At 47.4% G+C, this 22,470-nt stretch overlaps 1 protein-coding gene across 9 annotated transcripts; it reads left to right on the forward strand.

Moving 5' to 3' along the window:
* The first annotated feature begins 302 nt into the window (after positions 1–302).
* Positions 303–19,347, forward strand: SLC4A9 (solute carrier family 4 member 9). Of its 9 annotated transcripts, none has more exons than XM_027970310.3 (22): positions 303–570; positions 921–1,081; positions 1,383–1,496; positions 2,761–2,816; positions 2,960–3,117; positions 3,366–3,453; positions 3,798–3,952; positions 4,219–4,335; positions 4,503–4,677; positions 4,818–4,951; positions 5,115–5,377; positions 6,459–6,517; positions 6,730–6,918; positions 7,047–7,160; positions 8,351–8,512; positions 8,659–8,837; positions 9,474–9,546; positions 10,957–11,025; positions 11,235–11,408; positions 12,013–12,168; positions 12,523–12,615; positions 13,666–14,097. In XM_027970310.3, exons 1-21 carry the CDS (start codon positions 353–355, stop codon positions 12,574–12,576), a joined length of 2,868 nt encoding a protein of 955 aa, XP_027826111.1. In that variant the 5' UTR covers positions 303–352; the 3' UTR covers positions 12,577–12,615; positions 13,666–14,097. The 9 variants fall into 9 exon arrangements, 6 of the variants coding, with proteins under 6 accessions (XP_027826111.1, XP_042106491.1, XP_042106492.1 ...); XR_006059967.2 differs by lacking the exon at positions 13,666–14,097 and adding an exon at positions 19,157–19,347 and having other exon boundaries at positions 308–570; positions 12,013–12,421; XR_006059966.2 differs by having other exon boundaries at positions 308–570; positions 12,013–12,421.
* Positions 19,348–22,470: the final 3,123 nt, after the last annotated feature.

The following is a 22,470-nucleotide window of genomic DNA, read 5'->3' on the forward strand; positions in this document are numbered from 1 at the left end:
CCCAAGCCAGTGATATACTCCCATTAATTTACACAAAATACAGTGGGGTCAGACCTGATCCCACAGGAAACACGCATAACACTTTTGCCCCAGGTTGGGCATTTCTGGAGATCCTGGAAAAGATCAGGTTGGCCTCACACTCAGGCTAGCCTAGTGGGGAAAACAACCACAGGGGAGGTGACCAGCTGGCTCTGGAGTCAGCAGGTCTGGCTCTGTTTGTGTTGTGTGGCAGGGGTGGGGAGAGGTCGGAGTGGGGGAGGGGGTGCATTATAAATGCAGCCAGCCAGAGGGCTCCTGGCCTCAGAACCTAGGACCACACCAGTTCCTGAGAGTTTGTAGAAGCTTCACTGAGATGAAGCTGCCAGGCCAAGAGGAGTCTGACCTCTCCAGTGCTAGTGAAAATGTGCCCACAGGAGAGCTGGACAGTGGCCCTGGCTCCGGCCTCAGCCCTGATGGCCCCTTAGACATAGACAGCAGGGAACTGGAGGTACCCAAGGACCCTCCGCTCTTCATTCAGCTGAATGAGCTGCTGGGCTGGCCCCACGCGCCCGAGTGGAAAGAGACAGGCAGGTGAGTGGGATCCAGGACAGTTTTACAGGGTCCTTCCCCTTCCCCCATTGGGACCTCCTCCATGACCCCCAGCTCTTCCTGTGTGTGGGGTTGGTATTATCACCCCCAGTCACGAGTTTCTTTCTGTGTTCCCCATTTCAGACCCTCACGCTCTATGGTGCTCAGCCTTTTCTGCAGTCTGGTTTTGAGTTCCCCAAGATCCAAGACGAGGGGGTGACTTCCCCGGGGAGGGGCTCTGAACCACTGGGCCCACAACTTCACCCTTGTCTCACCTTCCCTGGCTCTCCTGCATCTTCACTCTTGGACCTGGGAGAGATGCCCCCAGTAACACTGACTGCCCCTCTCACCAGGTGGGTGCTGTTTGAGGAGAAGTTGGAAGTGGGTGCAGGCCGGTGGAGCGCCCCCCACGTGCCCACTGTGGCACTGCCCAGCCTCCAGAAGCTCCGCAGCTTGTTGGCCAAGGGCCTTGTCCTGCTGGACTGTCCAGCTCTGAGCCTCCAGGAGCTTGCAGGTGCCCTGGGACCCTTTGCTGGGAGGGCCTGGGCATCCTCATGATTTCTCTAAGATTTTCCCCATGAAGTCTTAGAATTTTCCAGAGGCTCCCCCCCCCCCCCCCGCAACTCTTGAGAATTATCCACCCCTGTATCACAAGGGAGAGATGGAAATGCAGAGGGGAAGAGCAAGTCCATTGGTTGGACTTGTTTTCCCCAAGACTCTTGGAAGGAAAAGGAGCCTGGGCAGAGGGGAAAGGGGAAGAATTCAGGGGAAGGGAGCTCTCAGGTAAGGGTGGGAGCCCCACCTCTGTTCTCCAGAGCAAGTGATCAGAGTGGAGTCGCTGAGCCCAGAGCTGAGAGGGAAGCTGAAGGCCTTGCTGTTGCAGAGACCGCAGCACCTCATCCAGACCCCATGCATCAGCCCCTGCTGGGGTAAGAGGCCCTCCCTGGGCCCAAGACCAAAATCCCTGGGGTGGGAGGACCCCAGGTCTCCCCTCACCTTCCTGGACCAGCAGTGGCCTAGCATGGCTCAGACCTCAACTCGGGACTCAAGGGTGAGAAGCAGCAGGGGCAGTGAGGGGAGAGGAATGGAAGAAGCACAAGGGCCAGAGCCCCGTGAGGAGATGTTCTTGGCGGGCATCGTGGTGAGCTTCACACACAGCAGATCATCTCGTCTTCACAACAACACTGGGAAGTAATACCATAATTATCCTCATTTTAGTGATGGGAAAACTGAGGAGTAGCGGGGGGAAGGTGTGCTCTGGTTTCCACAACAATGCAAACCTGGTCAGAGAATCCACCTGGTGGATCCACCCCCAAGGCCTGTGGATCCACCCCCAAGGCCTGTGGTTTTTTATAATATAATATATACATATTCAGTTCAGTTCAGTTGCTCAGTCGTGTCCGACTCTTTGGAACCCCATGGACTGCAGCACACCAGGCCTCCCTGTCTATCACCAACTCCCGGAGGTTACTCAAACTCATCTCCATCGAGTTGGTGATGCCATCCAACCATCTCATCCTCTGTCGCCCCCTTCTCCTCCTTCCTTCAATCTTTCCCAGCATCAGGGTCTTTTCAAATGAGTCAGCTCTCTGCATCAGGTGGCCAGAGTATTAGAGTCTCAGCTTCAACATCAGTCCTTCCAATGAACACTCAAGACTGATCTCCTTTAGGATGGACTGGTTGGATCTCCTTGCAGTCCAATGGACTCTCAAGAGTCTTTTCCAAAACCGCAGTTCAAAAGCATTAACTCTTTGGTGCTCAGCTTTCTTTATAGTCCAACTCTCACATCCATACATGACTACTGGAAAAACCATAGCCTTGACGAGACAGACCTTTGTTGGCAAAGTAATATCTCTGCTTTTTAATATGCTATCTAGGGTGGTCATAAATTTTCTTCCAAGGAGTAAGCGTCTTTTAATTTCATGGCTGCAGTCACCATCTGCAGTGATTATGATATAGGTTTTATTTATTATTATTATTTGGCTGTGCTGCGTCTTCCTTGATGAGCAAAGGCTTTAAGCAAGTAGGGGCTGCTCTCTAGTTGGGCTTAGTTGCTCTGTGGCATGTGCGGTCTTCCCAGACCAGGGACTGAACCCATATTCCCTGCACTTACAGGTGGATTCTTAACCACTGGACCACTAGGGAAGTCCCAAAAGCCTGTGCTCTTAATCACCACATAGTCCTGTTTTGTAGGATCTGCCCATTCGAGAGAGGCTTCTCAGGAGGAGGAAGCCCCCCTGAAGGAACAGGTTTGTGGCCCTTCCAAGGGCAGGGCTGGGAGAAAGGTCAGGGGAGCCACCCTCCACTGGGCTCCTCATCAGTCGAGATCCTGCCTACATCCTCTCCCCTGAATAACCTTTCATCCTCTGTGTCTCCTTGAACCCCCACCCAGCATCAGAACCCTCGAAGACAGAAGTTCCCTGCAGGGGCTGAAGCAGGAGCTGTGCTGGCAGGACAGCTGGGCTTCCTGGAACAGCCACTGGGGGTCTTTGTGCGTCTGCAGGATCCAGTGGTGCTGGGGCCCCTTATTGAGGTGCCCCTCCCCAGCAGGTGAGGTGGCTGAGTTGGGGGTCAGGGATCCTGGAATCCAGAAAAGGCTTTTACCCAGGAGGGTATTAGGAGGTCTTTGGGCCCCGTTCTCTAGGGTGTGTGGGGGTTGGTGCTTAGGGAGGGGTAGGGGTTAGAGCTGCAAAGAAGGTGTGAGCATGTATATGGAGAGTAGTAATGAGGTCAGAGGCTAGGGCTGCCCTGTGAGATAGCAGCCTCTGATTCTCTCCAGGACCTGGTTCTTTCCTCAGGTTTTTCTGCCTCCTCCTCGGTCCCCCTACACTGGGCAGGGGCTACCATGAGATGGGCCGAGCAGTGGCCATCCTCCTCAGTGACCTGGTGAGCTGGACAGGCATGTGTGTCTGTGTGCATGCACATAGGCTTGTGTCAAGTGAGTGTGTGTGTGTACTCTCTAGGTGTGACTGAGTACGACAGTGAAGCAGTGTGGCTTCCTGACTGTGAGCAGGAGGATTGACGTTGCCTTGGCTACCACCACAGCCCCCCTTACTTAGCACAGAGCTGGCACACAGTAGGCACCCACAGATACTCCCTGAATGCATGCATGCCTGAATGAATGCTTGAATGACTCATCTGCCTATGTGACCTGTGTCTAGTTTTGAAACTGTGAAAATGCATGTAAGAACAGATCTGTATTTAGTGCCTCTCTGTGCCCCTATCCCCAGCAATTTCAGTGGAGAGTTCGGCGGGCCAGCAGCCTTCATGACCTTCTGGCAGCCCTGGATGCTTTCCTAGAGGAAGTGACAGTGCTCCCTCCAGGTCGATGGGACCCGACAGCTCGGATTCCCCCACCTAAACGCCTGCCCTCTGAGCACAAAAGGTATCTGAGGGGTCATCATGCCATAGAGATCCTTCCAGTGTTGAGGAAGGGCAGTGGGGGTGGGGGGCGAGAGGAAAGGGGCAGACCTGCGTTCTGCTGGACCCTGTCTTTCACTATTAGAAGGCGACCTGGCCCTTGCGGAGTTGCCGCACCCCCAGCCCGCAGACACACAACCCGCCGCCAGGGGGCGGCCCGCCGAGAACTCCGGCGCCGAGTCGCGGTCTGGTCGCAGAGCCTTAGCCAACTCGGGTTCCCCTGGTCCTCAGGCTCCCCTCGCAACTGCGGGTGGCCAAGGGGCCCTCTCTCCGGAGAAGGACCCCAGCTGAGGACAGGCACGGCCGCAGGCAGCGCGCGGCCAACCCGGAGTTGCGGCGGACAGGCAGGTGAGGCGTGCTGAGGTGGGAGCCAGGGTACCTTGGGTTGGGGGGGCAGTGGGGTATCATGGGCCCGAGGTGTGCACTCACTGTGGGGGGCGGGAGGGGGGAGGCTCACCTGGCCCCAGGGACTTGGGATGCTGAAGCCTGGATCACTGACAACCCACGGGCGGGAGGCTGTTCGGGGGCCTAGTCCAGGACGTGCGGCGGAAGGCCTCGTGGTACCCCAGCGACTTCTTGGACGCCCTGCACCCCCAGTGCTTCTCGGCCGTGCTCTACATTTACCTGGCCACCATCACTAACGCCATCACTTTTGGGGGTCTGCTGGGAGAAGCCACCGACGGTGCGCAGGTGGGTGGGTGGGAAGCAGGCCTATCTTCTGTGTTCCAGCAGCCATGTCCTATGCCCTCCTCTAGTGTCTGTGGGTGGGCTGAGGAGGCTCCCAGGGAACTTGGGTACCTGTGCTGACAGGGGCCATTGTTGGCTTCTAGGGGGTGCTGGAAAGCTTCCTGGGCACGGCAGTGACTGGAGCTGCCTTCTGCCTGACGGCTGGCCAGCCCCTCACCATTCTTAGCAGCACTGGGCCAGTGCTGGTCTTTGAACGTCTGCTCTTCTCCTTCAGCAGGTAGAACTCCCCACCTTCCCTGACCTCACTTAGCACACCCTCAGCCTGGTCTCAGCTGGGTCAGTAGGGCAGGGTAGAAACTGGCTCCAGAGGGACCTGACCTGGGTGAGGCTGGGAGTAAGAGTGGGCCCAGGCAAACCCTGCTGTCTCTCACCGCCCCCAGAGATCACAGCCTGGATTACCTGCCCTTCCGCCTGTGGGTTGGCATCTGGGTGGCCATCTTTTGCCTGGTGCTGGTGGCCACTGAGGCCAGCGTGTTGGTGCGCTACTTTACCCGCTTCACCGAGGAAGGCTTCTGTGCTCTCATCAGTCTCATCTTCATCTATGATGCTGTTGGAAAAATGCTGACCTTGACCCGTGCCTATCCCATCCAGAGACCTGGCTCTCCCACCTATGGCTGTCTCTGCCAGTACCCAGATCCAGGAGGTGGGTGAGGGGAATTGTTGTTTGGTCACTAAATTATGTTCAACTCTTTTTGCAACCCCATGGACTGTAGCCTGCCAGGCTCCTCTGTCCATGGGATTTCCCAGGAAAGAATATTGGAGCGGTTGTCATTCCCTTCACCAGGGTATCTTCCCCACCCAGGGATCAAACTCACATCTCCTGCATTGGCAGACAGATTCTTTACCACTGAGCCACCTGGGAAGCCCGAGGGAAATAGGGAGCTTGGCAAAATAAGGGAGGATGCAGGAAGGGTTGTCCCCTTAGTTAAGTTCAGCAAAATGCTGAGGACCTACCCAGTAGCCAGCAGCAAACTTCCTTTCTCTGGTTCTGAGTCAGATGAAAAATAAGTCAACAGAGCAGGCCCAATTTCATCTTTTACTTCTGCCAGTGCTAAGAGGAGACCATGGTTATATCTATGAGTATATGGGCTTCCTAATGATGAAACCAAAATTGGATCGACTTACCCACCCAGTCACGGCCATCCTGGACAGGGACTGTCTCGCCCTAGAGGAGCAGAGCTCAATGCATGCAGGGTGCTTACTCCCTAGAGAGGGAGAGGAAGGGGCAGGACCAGGCATGCCCAGCTTCCTCTCCCAAAGTCACCAACCAAATAAATCACCGCTCTTCCCCTGGACCATATGAGTGACTGGGTGGAGAGGAGCTCGGACTATTGCACCAGCACATTTCCCTCCACATGGCCAGGAACACCAGGATGGGGAATAGGTATCCTCTCAAGAGTGCCAGACTCTGTACCAGCCATGAACAAAAATAATTCTGACGCTGGTGGAAACACACAGATGTGTGTGCTCAGTCATTTACTGGGCACTTGCTTTTTGGCCGGTCCTGTGCCAGCCACCAGGGATACAGATAGGGAGGGAATTTGAAGGGATAAGGGCAAGAGGCAGTGTCCTGAGAACAGACTGGGTAGTGATTGGAGTCAGCAGACAGATGAGTCAGAACAAAGAACTCTCTGGTTCAGCTGGACCTGTGAAATTAGGCTTCTGATTAGGGCTGGAGAAGGTTCCCGAGGGAAGAAAACTCACTTGAATTCTCTGCTTCCCAGGAAATGAGTCTCAGTGGACAAGCACAAACCCTAAAGACAGAGATGACATCTTGAGCATGGTGAGGGCCTGTTCCTGGGACGGCCTGAGAAAGAGAGGGTGGAGGTCAAAGAAGTCAGTGGTTCCAGGCTCTTCTGACCCTTCATAGGTCACTGAGGCCCGACCATTTGCTGTGGCTGGAGGTCTCTTATCTGGTGTCCTCAGTCTCAGCGGGCATCAGTGGACCTTTATCCCACTGCCCATAATCCCATCCTGGATGACCTCTCCACACAGGACCTAGGCCTGGTCAATGCATCCTTGCTGCCCCCACCTGAGTGTGCTCAGCGGGGAGGCCATCCTCGTGGGCCCAGCTGTCATACAGTCCCAGATGTTGCCTTCTTCTCCATCCTCCTCTTCCTTACTTCCTTCCTCTTTGCCATGGCCCTCAAGCACATAAAGACCAGTCGCTTCTTCCCCTCCGTGGTGAGTGTCACCTGTACTTCTGTGGGAGAGAACTGGCCCTTGGCCTTGGGCCCTGTCTGTAAATGGGAAAGGGGGCAGAAGGAGGGGGTGGTGGCCTGAACCTCACTGAGTGTCTGCTGGGTGGCCAGGTACGCAAGATGCTGGGTGACTTCTCCTCGGTCCTGGCCATCCTGCTAGGCTGTGGCCTCGATGCCTTCCTTGGCTTAGCCACACCGAAGCTCATGGTGCCCAGAGAGTTCAAGGTGAGAGCTGGGCGTGGAGGGGAGAGGGCAAAGCAGGGTCAGCAGACAGGACCCTAGAGGAGGAAGATGAGTAGATACCACACTTCTCTAGCCTTCCGTTTCCTCATTCATAAGATAGAAATAGTATAATAATGGTCTTACAGAATTGTTGTGAGGGCACACTGTGTGCCAGACACATAGTAAGCCTAGGATAGGTAGCTACTGTTGCAGGTAAGAGGTTAAAAGAGTGGGTTCTGGTCAGCCAGCCCTGGGTCTGAGTCCCATTTCTGTCACTTCCTAGCTGTGTGTCTTAGGGAAGTTAACCCACATTCTGAGCCTCAATTTCTTCATCTATAAAATGGAAATAATAAATAACAATAGTTTCTGCCTCATAGGTTGTTTTGAGGTTCACAGAAGATCATAGTCCAAAGCACTGTCACATTACTGGGACTGGTTCATACCAACACCTCAATTAATGCTGGTTATTGTTGTTCTCTGTTCTCCCTACCCTTGGCATGGCCCTACTCACTACTCCCCACTCTCTACTTTGCACCAATTGCCTGCTCTGATGAGGTCAAGCTAGAGCTCCCTGCCCAGGGCATGACAGTGCACAGAACAAGGCTCAGTGCTCACTTAGTACCTAAACTTTGTGCATTTGGAGACCTCCCTTCCAGCTTCCCTCAGGACAAGAAAGCAGGGTGGCTCCAAGGCTCCAAGGCAGCCTTAGGGGCTCAGAACCCAAGATAGCAACTGAGGCCCCTCCCACAGACACAGACACAGACGCCTTGTAATCAGAGCAGACGCAGACACACCCAGCCCTACCCCTGCCCCAGCCCCAGATCGAGGCAGGTCTGAACCTGAGTTGCCCAGCCCTTGGTTGGGGAGGAGGGTGGTTGCTTAGGGAGAAGTACTCTGTACATCAAGAAATGTGGGTGGGCTTCATCCACTACCTCCTCCAGGACCCTAAGAGTCAAAGTCCAGAGCCCCTGGTTCCAGCCCAACCCCCAGGCTGGTCCCCGTCCTGCCGTTTGCCATCCTAGTCCTGGGATGCACTGAACCATCTGTACACACACAGAGTGCTCCCACCTAGCATCCAGTGTCTTAGAGCCGGTGGGGAGGGGGCACTGTGGAAGAATGCCATGGCTGGAGTGTGTAGATGAGGTATTCTTAAGATAGCCTCTCCAACTTCTCCATGGACTCCTCTTCCCCAGCCCACACTCCCTGGACGTGGCTGGCTGGTGTCACCTTTTGGAGCCAACCCCTGGTGGCTGAGTGTGGCAGCTGCCCTGCCTGCTCTGCTATTGTCTATCCTCATTTTCATGGACCAGCAGATCACAGGGGTCATCCTCAACCGTGCTGAATACAGACTGAGGGTAAGACCTGCAGGGTCAGACCCCAGGTACCTAGCCCAACTGACAGGAGCTCCAGGGTGGGGTCTGGGTTCCCCCTTTCCCACCCCAGAGGACAGAGGGCCCAGATCTGGGCTAGCTTCATCCTTACTGCTCCACACTACCTGCAGAAGGGAGCTGGCTTCCACCTGGACCTCTTCTGTGTGGCTGTGCTCATGCCCCTCACATCAGCGCTCGGGCTGCCCTGGTATGTCTCAGCCACTGTCATCTCCCTGGCCCACATGGACAGTCTTCGGAGAGAGAGCAGAGCCTGTGCCCCAGGGGAGGCTCCCAGCTTCCTGGGCATCAGGTAAGGCCAGTATTCAGGAGACTGGAATGAGACGTGGGCAGCAAGGTCGGGTACTGGGTACAGGGCAGAGTTATTTGGGCAACTTAAATTCTAAGCTGGTGACTCCAGAGGGCTCTCTCACTGCCCCATGAGCATGCAGTGGGGTGAACGGGTGGGTGCTGGACTCCTTCAGCCGTGGGACTGGGAGGGGCCTCCAGGGGAGCATCATGGAGGTGAGTGTGAAGGCTGAGCAAGGATGAAGTGCCACCTAAAAATCCCACTCAGTGTAGAAGCACCTCGTTGATCTTATAGAGTAACATCACAAAAACAATTTAATTGGAAATGCAATCTAATTGTTGAAAGTATGGGAAATCAACTTTGTACATTATGAAGTAAACGTTTTTATGGTGGTATAAGATTGCTTAATTTTCCATCAAAATAAAAACAAAGAGCAACTTTGAACTTGAGCTGCTGAAGAGGACTGGGACCCTCGTATGGAGGTAATCTGTCCTTTCTTCTCCACCAATTTTTCACACCAAGCTCAGGTCCCCTCCCTTCCAGGGAACTATCAGGGGATCCCTCTACTTCCCTCCTGCCAGGGCCCCCAACCTGGCACCCCAGGGGCTCCCCCAGAGCTAACTCCTCCTTTCCCCACAGAGAGCAGAGGCTGACAGGCCTGGCAGTATTCATCCTCACAGGAATCTCCATCTTCCTGGCACCTATACTCAAGGTACCTTAGACAAACCAGCATCAGGGGCAGGGCAGTAAAAATAATAAATATAGCAAGAACTGACATTGACCGAACATTACTACGTACTGGGCACTGTGTTAAGTTTTCTTCACCCATAGTCTCATTTAATCCTGACATTACCCATGAGAAGCATATGCACTTTTAAAGTGAGGAAACTGAAAGTTAAAGAGGTTAAGGCACTTACAAGAGACCGCCAAGAGAGCTGGTTTCTCAGATCTATCTGAGAACCTGAACTCTGACCCAATTGGCTTTCTACCCAGTGGAGCCGAGTAGAGACATGCCATCATCCCCGGGGGCCAAGCACTAGCTACTCTTACTCCACATTCAATGAGGTTTGAACTAAGAACATGATCATCACAATCCAGGAAAACTTTTGAGGCAAAAATCCTTCACATCTCCCTCACCAGATGTTTACAGAATACCTGCTGAGTGCAAGGCTCTGAGAGGCACCTGGGAGAAGGAGATGGGAAGGGGAAGGATACTGAAAAAGAATATGGAACCAAGCCCCTGTCAGCAACTCATACACATGAATAAAAATTATGTAACAAGTAACAGCAGAAAGGTTCAGCAAGCCAGTACAGCAGAGCAGTCAAGGAGGGTGTGGAGAACTGCACACAAGAGTCACTGGCAGGACGACAGGAGGTTAGGGGAGGGAAAGGTCATGGAAGCTGGGTGAGAGGAGAGTAGTTCAAAGAGCCAGATGGACTGGATCGGCCGCTGACTAAACTAGGTGACTCCTGTTCAGCAGCTATTTACCGAGCGTAAGCCATATGCCAAGCACTGTTCCAGGGACTGGGGATATAGTGGTGATCAAAAGAGGTCATCCACATCTTGCATTCTGGTGAGAGGAGACAGATAAAAACAATTAAAACAATAAAATAGGATAATTTCAGATAGTGATAACTTCTGTGAAAATAAAAGAGGGTGGGGTGATCAGGAGCACCTTAATGGTGCTGGGCAGGCAAGGCCTTTCTGGGGTGTCACAACAGGAGTAATGAGAGGGAGGTCAGGGAAGAGCATTTAGGTGGAGGGACTAGCAAAGCAAAAGGCCTTGCAAAGGGGTAGAAGTAAACTTGGGCATATTGAGGAAAGGAAAGGGGGCCAGTACAACAGGAACAGAGAGAACAGAGAGGAATGTGAGAGAGAAGAGTGGAGAGGTAATGGGCAAGTTACTTAGCCTCTCTGAAATACATCTTCTCCATCTGTAAAATGGAGACAATTATAGAATTTACCTCATCTGACTGATGTGACGATTCAGTGAAATCAGGCATGCAAAGTGGGTATGTTTAGATCTTGGAGGCTGGAGGCTGGGCTTGGGGCCTAAATGGGGTTATCTGGGCAGCTAGCAGAGGTGAACTGCTTCGCCAGCTCTCCAATTCTCTCTACCAGTTCATCCCAATGCCTCTCCTCTATGGCATCTTCCTGTACATGGGGGTGACAGCGATTAGCAGCATCCAGGTGAGCCCATTACTTCCTGCCTCCATTTGCTAGTTCTCCTCCTCTCCTCTTTTCCTGCCTCTCCTGGGCACAGAGCCTCTGCTGCCACACTCTGGATGGAGAGGGGACCAAGGGAGCCTTGTGACCTCCAAGCTAGGCTTGGATAGCTAACAGTGACACCTTCCAGACTACCTGAGTACCCTGTTTTCTTCCTCTCCTTGTCCCCCCAGTTCACGAAGAGGGTGCAGCTATTATTGATACCAGCGAAGCACCAGCCAGACCTTCTGTTCTTGCGGCATGTGCCCCTGAGCAGGGTCCACCTGTTCACAGCCATCCAGCTTGCCTGCCTGGGTCTGCTTTGGATAATCAAGTCTACCCCTGCAGCTATCATCTTCCCCATCATGGTGACCTGTGGCAGGGTTGGGTGGTGTCCTGGTGGCTCTCTGAGCCTGGGGGTTGGTCACGGCCTCACAAGAGGAAGAATCTCTCCTCTGTCACTTGTCCTGGCTCTGCCTGGTTGGGAATCTCAGGACAAGGAAAGATGGCCAAGGGATGACTGTGAGGCTCTAGACCTGAGATATCTGGTTTAATTCTTTTCCCAACCTCTTTGGGCTCATCAACCTCAGGTAGGGATAGAAGGCCCAGAAGGAGACTGAGGACCTGGGAGAGGCAAGGCTGGCACTCTTTTACCCAGTTACGTGATACTGTAAGCTTCTGGCTTTGTTCTTATCCACTGAGGAAGTTAAGAGTCATGGGCTTTGCTTTGGAACCAGTCTGGTTACTGCATCTCAGTTCTGTGACTTCTGAGAAGTTAGTAAGCTCCCAGGGTCTCAGTTTCCTCCTCTGTACAATGGAAATAATTATCATGTCCACCTCATATGAATGTATTAGCATTTACTGAAACTATACACAATGCTTTGCACATGGAAAGTGCTCGATAAATGTGGCTGTTGTTAACGTTCCTGCCGCTATTGCTGACAGCCCGTGGCTTTGTTTCTATCCCTGCAGTTGCTGGGCCTGGTGGGGGTCCGAAAGGCACTGGAGTGGGTCTTCTCACCACAGGAACTCCTCTGGCTGGATGAGCTGATGCCGGAGAAGGAGAGAAGCATCCCTGAAAGCGGCGTGGAGCCAGAGTGCTCGTTCAGTGGAAGTGACAGTGAAGATGTGCGCTCCTGGAGAACAGGGGAGGGGTAGGGGAGAGAAGTCATCTCCAGGAGTTGTAACTGAAGTATAATATCTCTATTAATTCTGAAGATTTGATCAACACAGTGACTCCTCCTAGTTCTGTATTAACATAGGCACACTGAAGGAGCGAGGGAAATTTTTCTTCATAAGAGTCCAGGGCTGTATGAGGGTTGGAAATGGTCAGGGACAACACCCTTAAGTGGACTGTCTTACCCAGGATCTTTGTCTTAAGGTGGGTTTATATCCTTTCCCTGTCTGGGTCCTTTTCTGTCTGCTCTCTCTCTGTCTTTTGTCTTTTTATTCCCAACTCATCTTGAGATCTCTGTTCCACAGTCAGAGCTGATGTATCAGCCAAAGGCTCCGGAAATCAACATCTCTGTGAATTAGCTGGAGTAGGAGTATGGAGTTGAGACCCAGGAAACTGAGGTAAGGGTGTGAGGGAAATGCCCTCAGTGTCGAGGGTGGGGCGGTGGGGGCTCCGGTGGTGGAAAGCTCGACTGTGTGCTGAATGGCAGTTTCCTCTACATGCTCCAGTCCTTCATGAACCCCAGAGTCGGGGAGTGGGTAGAAGAATCTCTCCAGAGGAAAGTTGGAAACAAGAGAGGGTACCCGGGCATGGCTCCCTGTGGCACTGAAGTCTAGCCAGTAGAGGGAGCTCAAGCTCACACCAACCTGGCAGGGATGGGAACTGGAGGAGGGAAGGGTTCGAAGATAAAAGAATGGAAAGGAATAGGAGGAGAGAAAGAGGATAAAGCTCCCAGCAGCTTGCTTGCTTGCTGAGCCTTGGAGGCTCCTTCCAGAGGCTGCCAAGAACCACACTACAAACAAGTGGTGGCGGGGGAGGGGGGTTCTTTGTCACTTGCCCTTTGTGCCATTCTTTTATTTTATTCATCTATTTCTCAAAATATTTTCTTAGCACTTCTGGAGTGTCCAGGTCCTAGTGGTATAATAGTCACAGTTCCTGACCTCAGAAAGTTAAAATTCCTGTGGGAAAGACACACTGGCAACTGCTAGAGTGGGCTAGTGCTGGCTCAGGGAAGGAGAGGCTGTGGCAGCAGAGAGGCCTCCAAGGAGGGTGGTGAAGTGGTGAGAGTTGGGTAGGGCTTCCAAGAGGAAGTGGTCCATAATTTGAAATCTGAAGAACAAACAGAAGCTAGTCAGGATAAGATGGAGGGAAAACGTTCTAGGCAAAGGGTGCAGCATGTGCAAAAGCCTGGAATTTTTCCCCTTTGATAAAATGAACTCTTTGGGGTTTGTCCTCTCCATGGTTTCCCAAGTCCAAGAGCCTGAGTCCCCACCAGCTGCAGTGGAAAATTCTGGGGGCTAGAGGGAGACAGAGCAAATCATGGGCTAGCCCAGAAGAAGATCTCCTGAGCTCCCCTTACTCCCTGTCACTACTGCGTGGCTCCATTCGTTGTCTTACTTGTGTCCCTGAGCACTTGCTCTGACCCCACTATGCCTTCTCTCTGTTCACAGGTATTTACTCAGGAAGTCAGGAAATTACTGGCCTTTGGCTTAACTGCCAGATGCTCAGTCAGCTGGGAACCTGGAACGCTGGGGCAGGACTGGAAGGCAGCTGGCCAAGACCTCAGTCACCCTCCTGAGCTGGGGGTGGAGAGTGGCAGGGAACAAGCAGGCTTGCTTTGTGGTTAGGAAAGTCTGGTAACTCAGAGGGACTGACCAGGCCCCATTCACTCTTTACTCCAGTAAAGGAACCTAAGTCTAGGAGCCCTTCTCATTTTGAAACTTCTATCCTCACAGATTCTCTTTTATACAATCAGGGGGTTGTCAGGGAACTCTTCTCAGTTTGCAAAAGGGAAAAATGTCCCTCTTTTCAGAATAAGTATTCCTCTATTCTAAAGTGTTTTTACATGTATAAAAATAAACTTAATTTTTTAAACCACAGAAGTGAATGAGATTACTGCAGAAATATTGGAACACTCTAGAAATGTATAATTTTGAAATGGAAACCATTCCAGAGATAACTAGGGCTCACATTTTAGTATATATTGTTCAGATTTATTGAGTTTTATAACATGCTTGATACTTAGGATGCATTGGATGTTTTCCCCATGTCAGTACTGCATACATATCCAACTTATTTTTTTTTGCATAGAATAAATAACTTTATAATCTGGGAAAGATATCATATGTATAAAAGAGTATATAAAATGTCTTCTGCAAGGGCAAGAATTTCTCCAGAGTATATACCTAGGAGTGAAATTAAGGAGTAACAATAAAAAGAACACCTGCCAAAGGAGATATAGAGAAGGCCAACAAACACACAAAAAGAGTATCAACACTGCTCATTATTAGAGAATAGAAATCAAAACTACAATGAGACACCGCCTCAAACCAGTCAGAATGGCCATCAGAAAAATATCTGCAAACAATAAATGCTGGAGAGGGTGTGGAGAAAAGGGAACCCTCTTGCACTGTTGGTGGGAATGTAAATTGAGAAAACCACTGTGGAGAAGAGTAAAGAGGTTCCTTTAAAAATGAAACTACCATATGATGCAGCAATCCCACTACTGGGCATATACCTTCAGGAAACTATAACTCAAAAAAACACATGTAAAAAATAATAATAAAAAACAAAAAGCAAGCAAACAAACAAAAGGACATATATACCCCAGTATTCATTGCAGCACTATTTACAACAGCCAAGACATGAAAGCAACCTAAATGTGCATCAACAGATGAATAGATAAAGAAGATGCGGTACACACGTACAATGGAGTATTACTCAGCCATAAAAAGGAACGGAACTGACCATTTGTAGTGAGGTGGATGAATCTCGAGTCTGTCATATAGAGTGAAGTCAGAAAGAGAAAAATATTGTATATTGACACATATATATGAAATTTAGAAAGTGGTACTAATGAACCTATTTGCAGGGCAGGAATAAAGATGCAGACATAGAGAATAGACTGTGGACACAGAAGGAGAAGAAGAGGGTGGGATGAATTGAGGAAGTAGCATTGACATATATACACTATCATGGGTAAAACAGATAGCTAGTGGGAAGCTGCTCTTAAACACAGGCAGCCCAGTCTGGTGCTCTGTGATGACTTAGAGGAATGGGATGGGATGTGGGAGAGAGGGGATATATGTATACATATAGCTGATTCATATTGTTGTACAGCAGAGTGTAACACAATATTGTAAAGCAGTTATACTCCAATTAAAAAATAAATAACAGACAAGTAAATAAATAGATAAAAATTTAAAAAGAATACATGTATCCAACACTCAGCTAAGAGGTATCCTGTCATTAATGGTGGCGTTATTCAGTCACTAAGTCATCTATGATTCTTTGCCACCCTCGGACTGCAGCATTCAAGGCTCCCCTGTCCTTCATTATTTCCTGCAGTTTGCTCAGATTCATGTCCATCGAGTCAGGGATGCTACCCAACCATCTCACCCTCTGTCATCCCCTTTTCCTTTTGCCTTCAATCTTTCTCAGCATTAGGATCTTTTCCAAAGAGTTGGCTGTTTGCATCAGATGGCCAAAGTATTGGAGCTTTGGCTTCAGCATTAGTCCTTCCAATGAATATTCAGGGTTGCTTTAGTTTAGGATTGACTGGTTTGATCTCCTTGCATTCCAAGGGACTCTCAAGAGTCTTCTTCAGCACCACAATTCAAAAGCATCAATTTTTTGGTGCTCAGTCTTCTTCATGGTCCAAAATTCACACCTGTACATGACCATAGGAAAAAACGTAGCTTTGACTATATGCAACTTTGTCAGCATAGTGATATCTCTGCTTTTTAATATGATGTCTAGATTTGTCATAGCTTTTCCTTCAAGAAGCAAATGTCTTCTAATTCCATGGGTGTGGTCACCATCTGGAGTGATTTTGGAGCCTAAGAAAAAGAAAGTCTGTCACTGTTTCCACTGTTTCCTCATCTATTTGCCATGAAGTGATGGGACTGGATGCCATGATTTTAGTTTTTTGAATATTGAGTTTTAGGCCAGCTTTTTCATTCTGTTCTTTCACCCTCATCAAGAGGCTGTTTGAGTTCCTCTTCACCTTCTGCAGTAAGAGTGGTATCATCTGCATATCTAAGGTTGCTGATATTTCTCCTGGAGTCTTACTTCCAGCTTGTGCTTCATCCAGCCCTGCATTTTAAATGATGTACTCTACATGTAAGTTAAATAAGCAGGGTGACAATACACCAGTCACCCCTGACCAGTAATGCTGAAGAAGCTGAAGTTTAACAGTACTATGAAGACCTACAAGACCTTCTAGAACTAATACCCAAAAAAGATGTCCTTTTCATTATAGGGAACTGGAACACAAAAGTAGGAAGTCAAGAGATACCTGGAGTAACAGGCAATTTTGGCCTTGGAGTACAAAATGAAACAGGTGAAAGGCTAACAGAGATTTGCCAAGAGAATGCACTGGTCATAGCAAACACCCTCTTTCAACAGCACAAGAGAAGACTCTACACATGGACATCACTAGATGGTCAATACTGAAATCAGATGATTATATTCTTTGTAGCCAAAGATGGAGAAGCTCTAGACAGTCAGCAAAAAACAAGACTGGGAGCTGACTGTGGCTTAAATCATGAACTCCTTATTGCCAAATTCAGACTCAAATTAAAGAAAGTAGGGAAAACCACTAGACCATTCAGGTATGACCTAAATCAAATCCCTTATGATTATACAAGTGGAAGTGAAAAATAAGTTCAAGGGATTAGCTCTGATAGACAGAGTGCCTGAATAACTATGGATGGAGGTTCGTGACATTGTAGAGGAGGCAGTGATCAAGACCATCCCCAAGAAAAAGAAATGCAAGAAGGCAAAATGGTTGTCTGAGGAGGCCTTATAAATAGCTGAGAAAAGAAGAGAAGCAAAAGGCAAAGGAGAAAAGGAAAGACATACCCATTTGAATGCAGAGTTCCAAAGAATAGCAAGGAGAGATAAGAAAATCTTTTAAAGTGATCAATGCAAAGAAATAGAGGAAAATGATAGAATGGGAAAGACTAGAGATTTCTTCAAGAAAATTAGAGCTACCAAGGGAACATTTCATGCAAAGATGGGCTCAATAAAGGACAGAAATGGTATGAACCTAACAGAAGCAGAAGATGTTAAGAAGTGGTAAGAATACACAGAACTATACAAAAAAGATCCTTGTGACCCAGGTAACCATGATGGTGTGATCACTCACCTACAGTCAGACGTGGAATGAGAAGGCAAGTGGGCCTTAGGAAGCAACACTACAAACAAAGCTAGTAGAGGTGATGGAATTCCAGTCGAGCTATTTCAGATCCTAAAAGATGATGCTGTGAAAGTGCTACACTCAATATGCCAGCAAATTTGGAACTCAGTAGTGGCCATGGGACTGGAAAAGGTCAGTTTTCATTCCAATCTCAAAGAAAAGCAATGGCAAAGAATGTTCAAACTACTGCACAATAGCCCTCATCTCACATGCTAGCAAAGTAATGCTCAAAATTTTCCAAGCCAGGCTTTAACAGTACATGAACCGTGAACTTCCAGATGTTCAAGCTGGATTTAGACTAAGCAGAGGAATCAAACTGCCAACATCTGTTCGATCATCAAAAAGGCAAGAGAGTTCCAGAAAAACATCTACTTCTGCTTTATTGACTACGCCAAAGCCTTTGACTGTGTGGATCACAACAAACTATGGAAAATTCAAGAGATGAGAATACCAGACCACCTGACTTGCCTCCTGAGAAATCTGTTTGCTGGTCAAGAGGCAACAGTTAGAACTGGACATGGAACAACAGACTGGTTCCAAATCAGGAAAGGAGTATGTCAAGTCTGTAAATTGTCACCCTACTTATTTAACTTTAATGTAGAGCATATCATGCTAAATGCTGGGCTGGATGAAACACAGGCTGGAATCAAGATTGCCAGGAGAAATATCAGTAACCTTAGATATGCAGATGACACCACCCTTATGGCAGAAAGTGAAGAGGAACTAAAAAGCCTCTTGATGAAAGTGAAAGAGGAGAGTGAAAAAGTTGGCTTAAAGCTCAACATTCAGAAAACTAAGATCATGGCATCTGGTCCCATCACTTCATGGCAAATAGATGGGTAAACAATGGAAACAGTGATGGACTTAATTTTGGGGGGCTCCAAAATCACTGCACATGGTGACTGCAGCCATGAAATTAAAAAATGCTTGCTCCTTGGAAGACAAGCTACGACCAATCTAGACAGCATGTTAAAAAGCAGAGACATTACTTTGTCAACAAACGCCATCTGGTCAAAGCTATGGTTTTTCCAGTAGTCATGTATAAGATGTGAGAGTTGGACTATAAAGGAAGCTGAGCACTGAAGAACTGATGCTTTTGAACTATGGTGTTGGAGAAGACTCTTGAGAGTTCCTTGGACAGCAAGGAGATCCAACCAGTCCATCCTAAAGGAGATCAGTCCTGAGTATTAATTGCTCCAAGTTGTGGCTCTTGGGCTCAGTAGTTGTGGGCTTTAGTCACTTCTTTGCATGTGGAAGCTTTCAGGACCAGGGATCAAACCCGAGTCCCCTGCACTGGCAGGTAGATTCCTATTCACCGTACCACCAGGGAAGCCCTGTTTTGCCAATTTTTGAATATTATATAAATGGAATCACAGAGTATGAATTCTCTGGCTGCTTCTTTAACTCAACATTGTCTTGAGAATCATTGATGTGATGTATGCAGCTGTAGTTTGCTCATTTCATTGCTGTGTAGCACTCCACTGTATGTCTCTACCACAATCAATTATCCATTTTTCTTTTGACTCCAAGAATTCATTCCTGAAGCCATCTAAACCTGGTGCTTGCTTTGAGAAGAGTCAAGTTCATTCAAATTCTTTAGTGGCTATAAGATTTTTTAAAATTAAAGACTATATATTTTTAGGGTGGGAAAAAATCTAACTTTAATATATAATTAACAAAGGTAAAATGAAGTTTGATTTCTTTGTTTTTGTTTTTTTCTTTTTTGGCCTTGCCACTTGTAGGACCTTTGTTCCCTGACCAAGGATTGAACCTGGGGCCCCCAGCAGTGGAAGTGACAAGTCCTAACTACTGTATCACCAGAGAATTCTGAAAATGAAGGTTTTTATTGGATTATTTGACAGCCTAAAAATTTTTCACCAAAACAGGACAAGCCAAACGTCCTGTGAACAATAAACTGTGGATCCAAAGCACACAGCCTTTTTCATTACTGAAAATATTATCTTTATCTTATTTCCATTGGTCCAAGGTGGGTTTTAGCGGCATTATTTTGGTAATTTGGGCTTCTCGTGGCTTCATTTTTTAACCCTCAAAAATGAAAACTACTGTCTCTTTTGCCATGCTTTCCCAGAATGATTTAAGAATCTGCTTCACTGTTTGCAACACTGGCTGAGAGTAACTTTTGGGGGAAGGTACACAATGAAAAAGACAGCACATAGTCTATTAACATAAGTTTATGACCTCAAATAAGGATTTAAATAATTGGAGGGGACTTCCCTGTTGTTTCCTGTTGTCCTTGGGTTTCCCTGGTGGCTCAGAGGATAAAGCATCTGCCTGCAATGCAGGAGACCCAGGTTCAATCCCTGGGTTGGGAAGATACCCTGGAGAAGGAAATGGCAACCCACTCCAGTATTCTTGCCTGGAGAATCCCATGGACAGAGGGGCCTGGCGGGCTACAGTCCACAGGGTCACAAAGAGTCGACTTCAATTTCTTTCACTTTCCCTGTTGTTCCAGTGGCTACTCCAGGCTCCCAGTGCAGGGGACTTGGATTCAATTCTTGGTCAGGGAACTCTATCCCACATACTGCAGCTAAGAGTTAGAATGCTGTCAACAAAGATTGAAGATCCCAAGTGCCCAAACTAAGGCCCAGTGCAGCCAAAGAAAGAAAGAAAAATGGGAGCCTGAATCAGTGGTGTGATTTTTTCATGGTGATGAAAGGCACTAAAACAATGACATCTGTATCCATAAAAGAAAGGAAATATGAAGTATTCTTTTTTTTTTTTTAGTTCTATCTGTTTATTGCTACCAACCCATTACCCTCCACCCTCATGCATACATGCTCAGTCATGTAACCCCATGGACTGCAGCCCGCCAGGCTCCTCTGTCCATGGACTTTTCCAGGCAAGAATACTGGAGTGGGTTGCCATTTCCTTCTCCGAAGTATTAAGTTCTTAAATGTAGTTTTTAAAATTGAAGAGTCCTAATTTTCCCTTTCATCACATAGGCAGCACTTTTGAAGTAAATAAATGCCTAACTTGATCAGTTTTTTGGAATGCAGATCCCCAACCCAGCTTCTGATGGTTAGCTGTATCATAAGCTCCACGGCCTCATCTCTGGGAAAGATTATACTTTTTTAGCACAGTTTTAGGTTCATGTTACAGATTATAGGATTTTTAGGCTCTTTATTTCTTCTTTAGCCAGTTTTGTGGAATTGTATTTTTCTAGGAATCTATTCATTTTATCTGTTTTCATATATATTGGCATAAAGTTATCAAAACCTTTGTCTGTTTAATCTATGTAGCACACTTAGCTATAGTCCCTTATCATTTTGTTGTTGTTGTTGTAAATATTTATACATTTCTGAATTTTTAATATCATTTGCATTTTTTAGTTTTAGTTTTGGTCACTTTTGCCAGAAGTTAGCTAGTTAGTCTATTTTATTAGTCTTTTCAAATTTTCTGGTTGATCTTCCCTATTAATCCTTTTACTTCATTAATTTCTACTGTTTATTATTTCCTTCATTTTCTGTGGTTTATTCTGTTAATTTTCTAATTTCTTAGCTCATTATCTTGAACTTTATTTCTGCCATTGATTTTCTTCATAGTACCACTTCAGCTGCACCCCAGTTTTGACATTGTATCCACATTACCATTTATTTCTAAGTATTTTCTAATTTCTACTATGAATTCCACTGTGACCCACAAGTTGTTGAAAAATATATTTTTAAAAATTTCCAAATAACACTTAGTAAAGTAGGCACTTGAAATTCCAGGTGGAAATTCAGAATGTATATGTATTCAGAATTCTTCTTTACAAATATAAAATCTTTCATTAAATAGGAAAGTCTTAAATGCCAGTCAAAGCAACTTACTTTTAATAAGCATTCTTAGACGCAGTGCTGTCATAGTAAAACCATTGCTGGCTAAAATACCTATCAGAGATTCAGACATATTTTCTCCAGGTTTTCGTGGGGAGTTTGGTTATAATACAGAAAACTCTAAAGGTATATAGTTAGCCTCTTAATGGCTCTAGTAATTGTTCCCAGTTTACTCTGCCTTCCTCCATAAACATGTATTAAATGAAGATCTTCTCCAGCACCAGGACACAGCTGGCAACAGTTTGTGCTGAAAGAGGCAAGTGTCAGGTGTGTTCCCAAGACTCTTCCTGCCCTGTTGGAAGCTCCATGACTGAGGGCAAATGGGTCACATGGTTGCCACTGAGAGACTGGCTGAAGTGCTTCAGCTTTTTCAGAAATCATTTTCATAAAGCTTGGACAGCAGGCCAATCTGCTGAATGGGTGGAAATCTTTTCTTGTCATTCTTTCAAAAATGGATGATAGAGGTGAAAATAAAAGATGGAAGATACAAAAAAAAAAAAAAAGAAATTTTTTTTCAGGGACTTCCCTGGTAGTCCAGTGGTTAAAAATCTACCTTCCAGTGCAGGGGATATGGATTCGATCCTGGTTGGAGAACTAAAATTCCACAAGCCACAAGGCCCACAAGCCACAACTACTGAGCCCATACGCTCTGGAGCCCAACTCAACCAAAAAAAAAAGATTGTTTCCAAACATATGACTTTTTCCCCCTTATCTTTTTATAGCTGCTTTCTAACTTAACTGCATTTAGATATTTGTTGGGCTAAATTTATGTGTGTGGTTGATTTTTGGAAATGTTCCATAGGTGCTTGAAAAAGAATGTTTATGCTCCAGTTTTGGGGAGCAATTGCTATCTATTTCTATTAGGACAGCCTACTAATGGTGCTGTTTAAAATGTTCTATGTATTTCATAACTTCTTCTTGGGTCTATTTGAACTATCAAATACTAGAGGAGGTATTTTAATATACTTACTTTGATAATAAATTGATTAATATCTCCTTGTAGACATGTCAAGTTTTGCTTTCCTATCTTTTTAGAAGCTGTGGTATTGGGCACTTTCCAGTTTAGAATTGTTATATTTTCCTTGTTAATTGGTTTACTATTTTTTAATGACTAGGAATCCTTTCTGCTTAAAAGTTATTTTGTCTTCTAGAAATATAGTTAATTCAGCTTTCTTTGGTTAGAATTTACCTATATTGTACATTTACACTGAATTTTAGTC

The sequence above is a fragment of the Ovis aries genome, chromosome 5 (genome assembly GCF_016772045.2).
Source record: "Ovis aries strain OAR_USU_Benz2616 breed Rambouillet chromosome 5, ARS-UI_Ramb_v3.0, whole genome shotgun sequence".
Lineage (NCBI taxonomy): Eukaryota > Metazoa > Chordata > Mammalia > Artiodactyla > Bovidae > Ovis > Ovis aries.

Bases quoted from the DNA above. Each gene is read 5' to 3' on its own strand.
- SLC4A9 (XM_027970310.3), top strand. From the start codon at position 353: ATGAAGCTGCCAGGCCAAGAGGAGTCTGACCTCTCCAGTGCTAGTGAA. The intron at 5,378-6,458 runs GTGGGTGAGGGG...TCTGCTTCCCAG, and splicing joins CCAGTACCCAGATCCAGGAG to GAAATGAGTCTCAGTGGACA. The intron at 8,838-9,473 runs GTAAGGCCAGTA...CTTTCCCCACAG, and splicing joins CCCAGCTTCCTGGGCATCAG to AGAGCAGAGGCTGACAGGCC.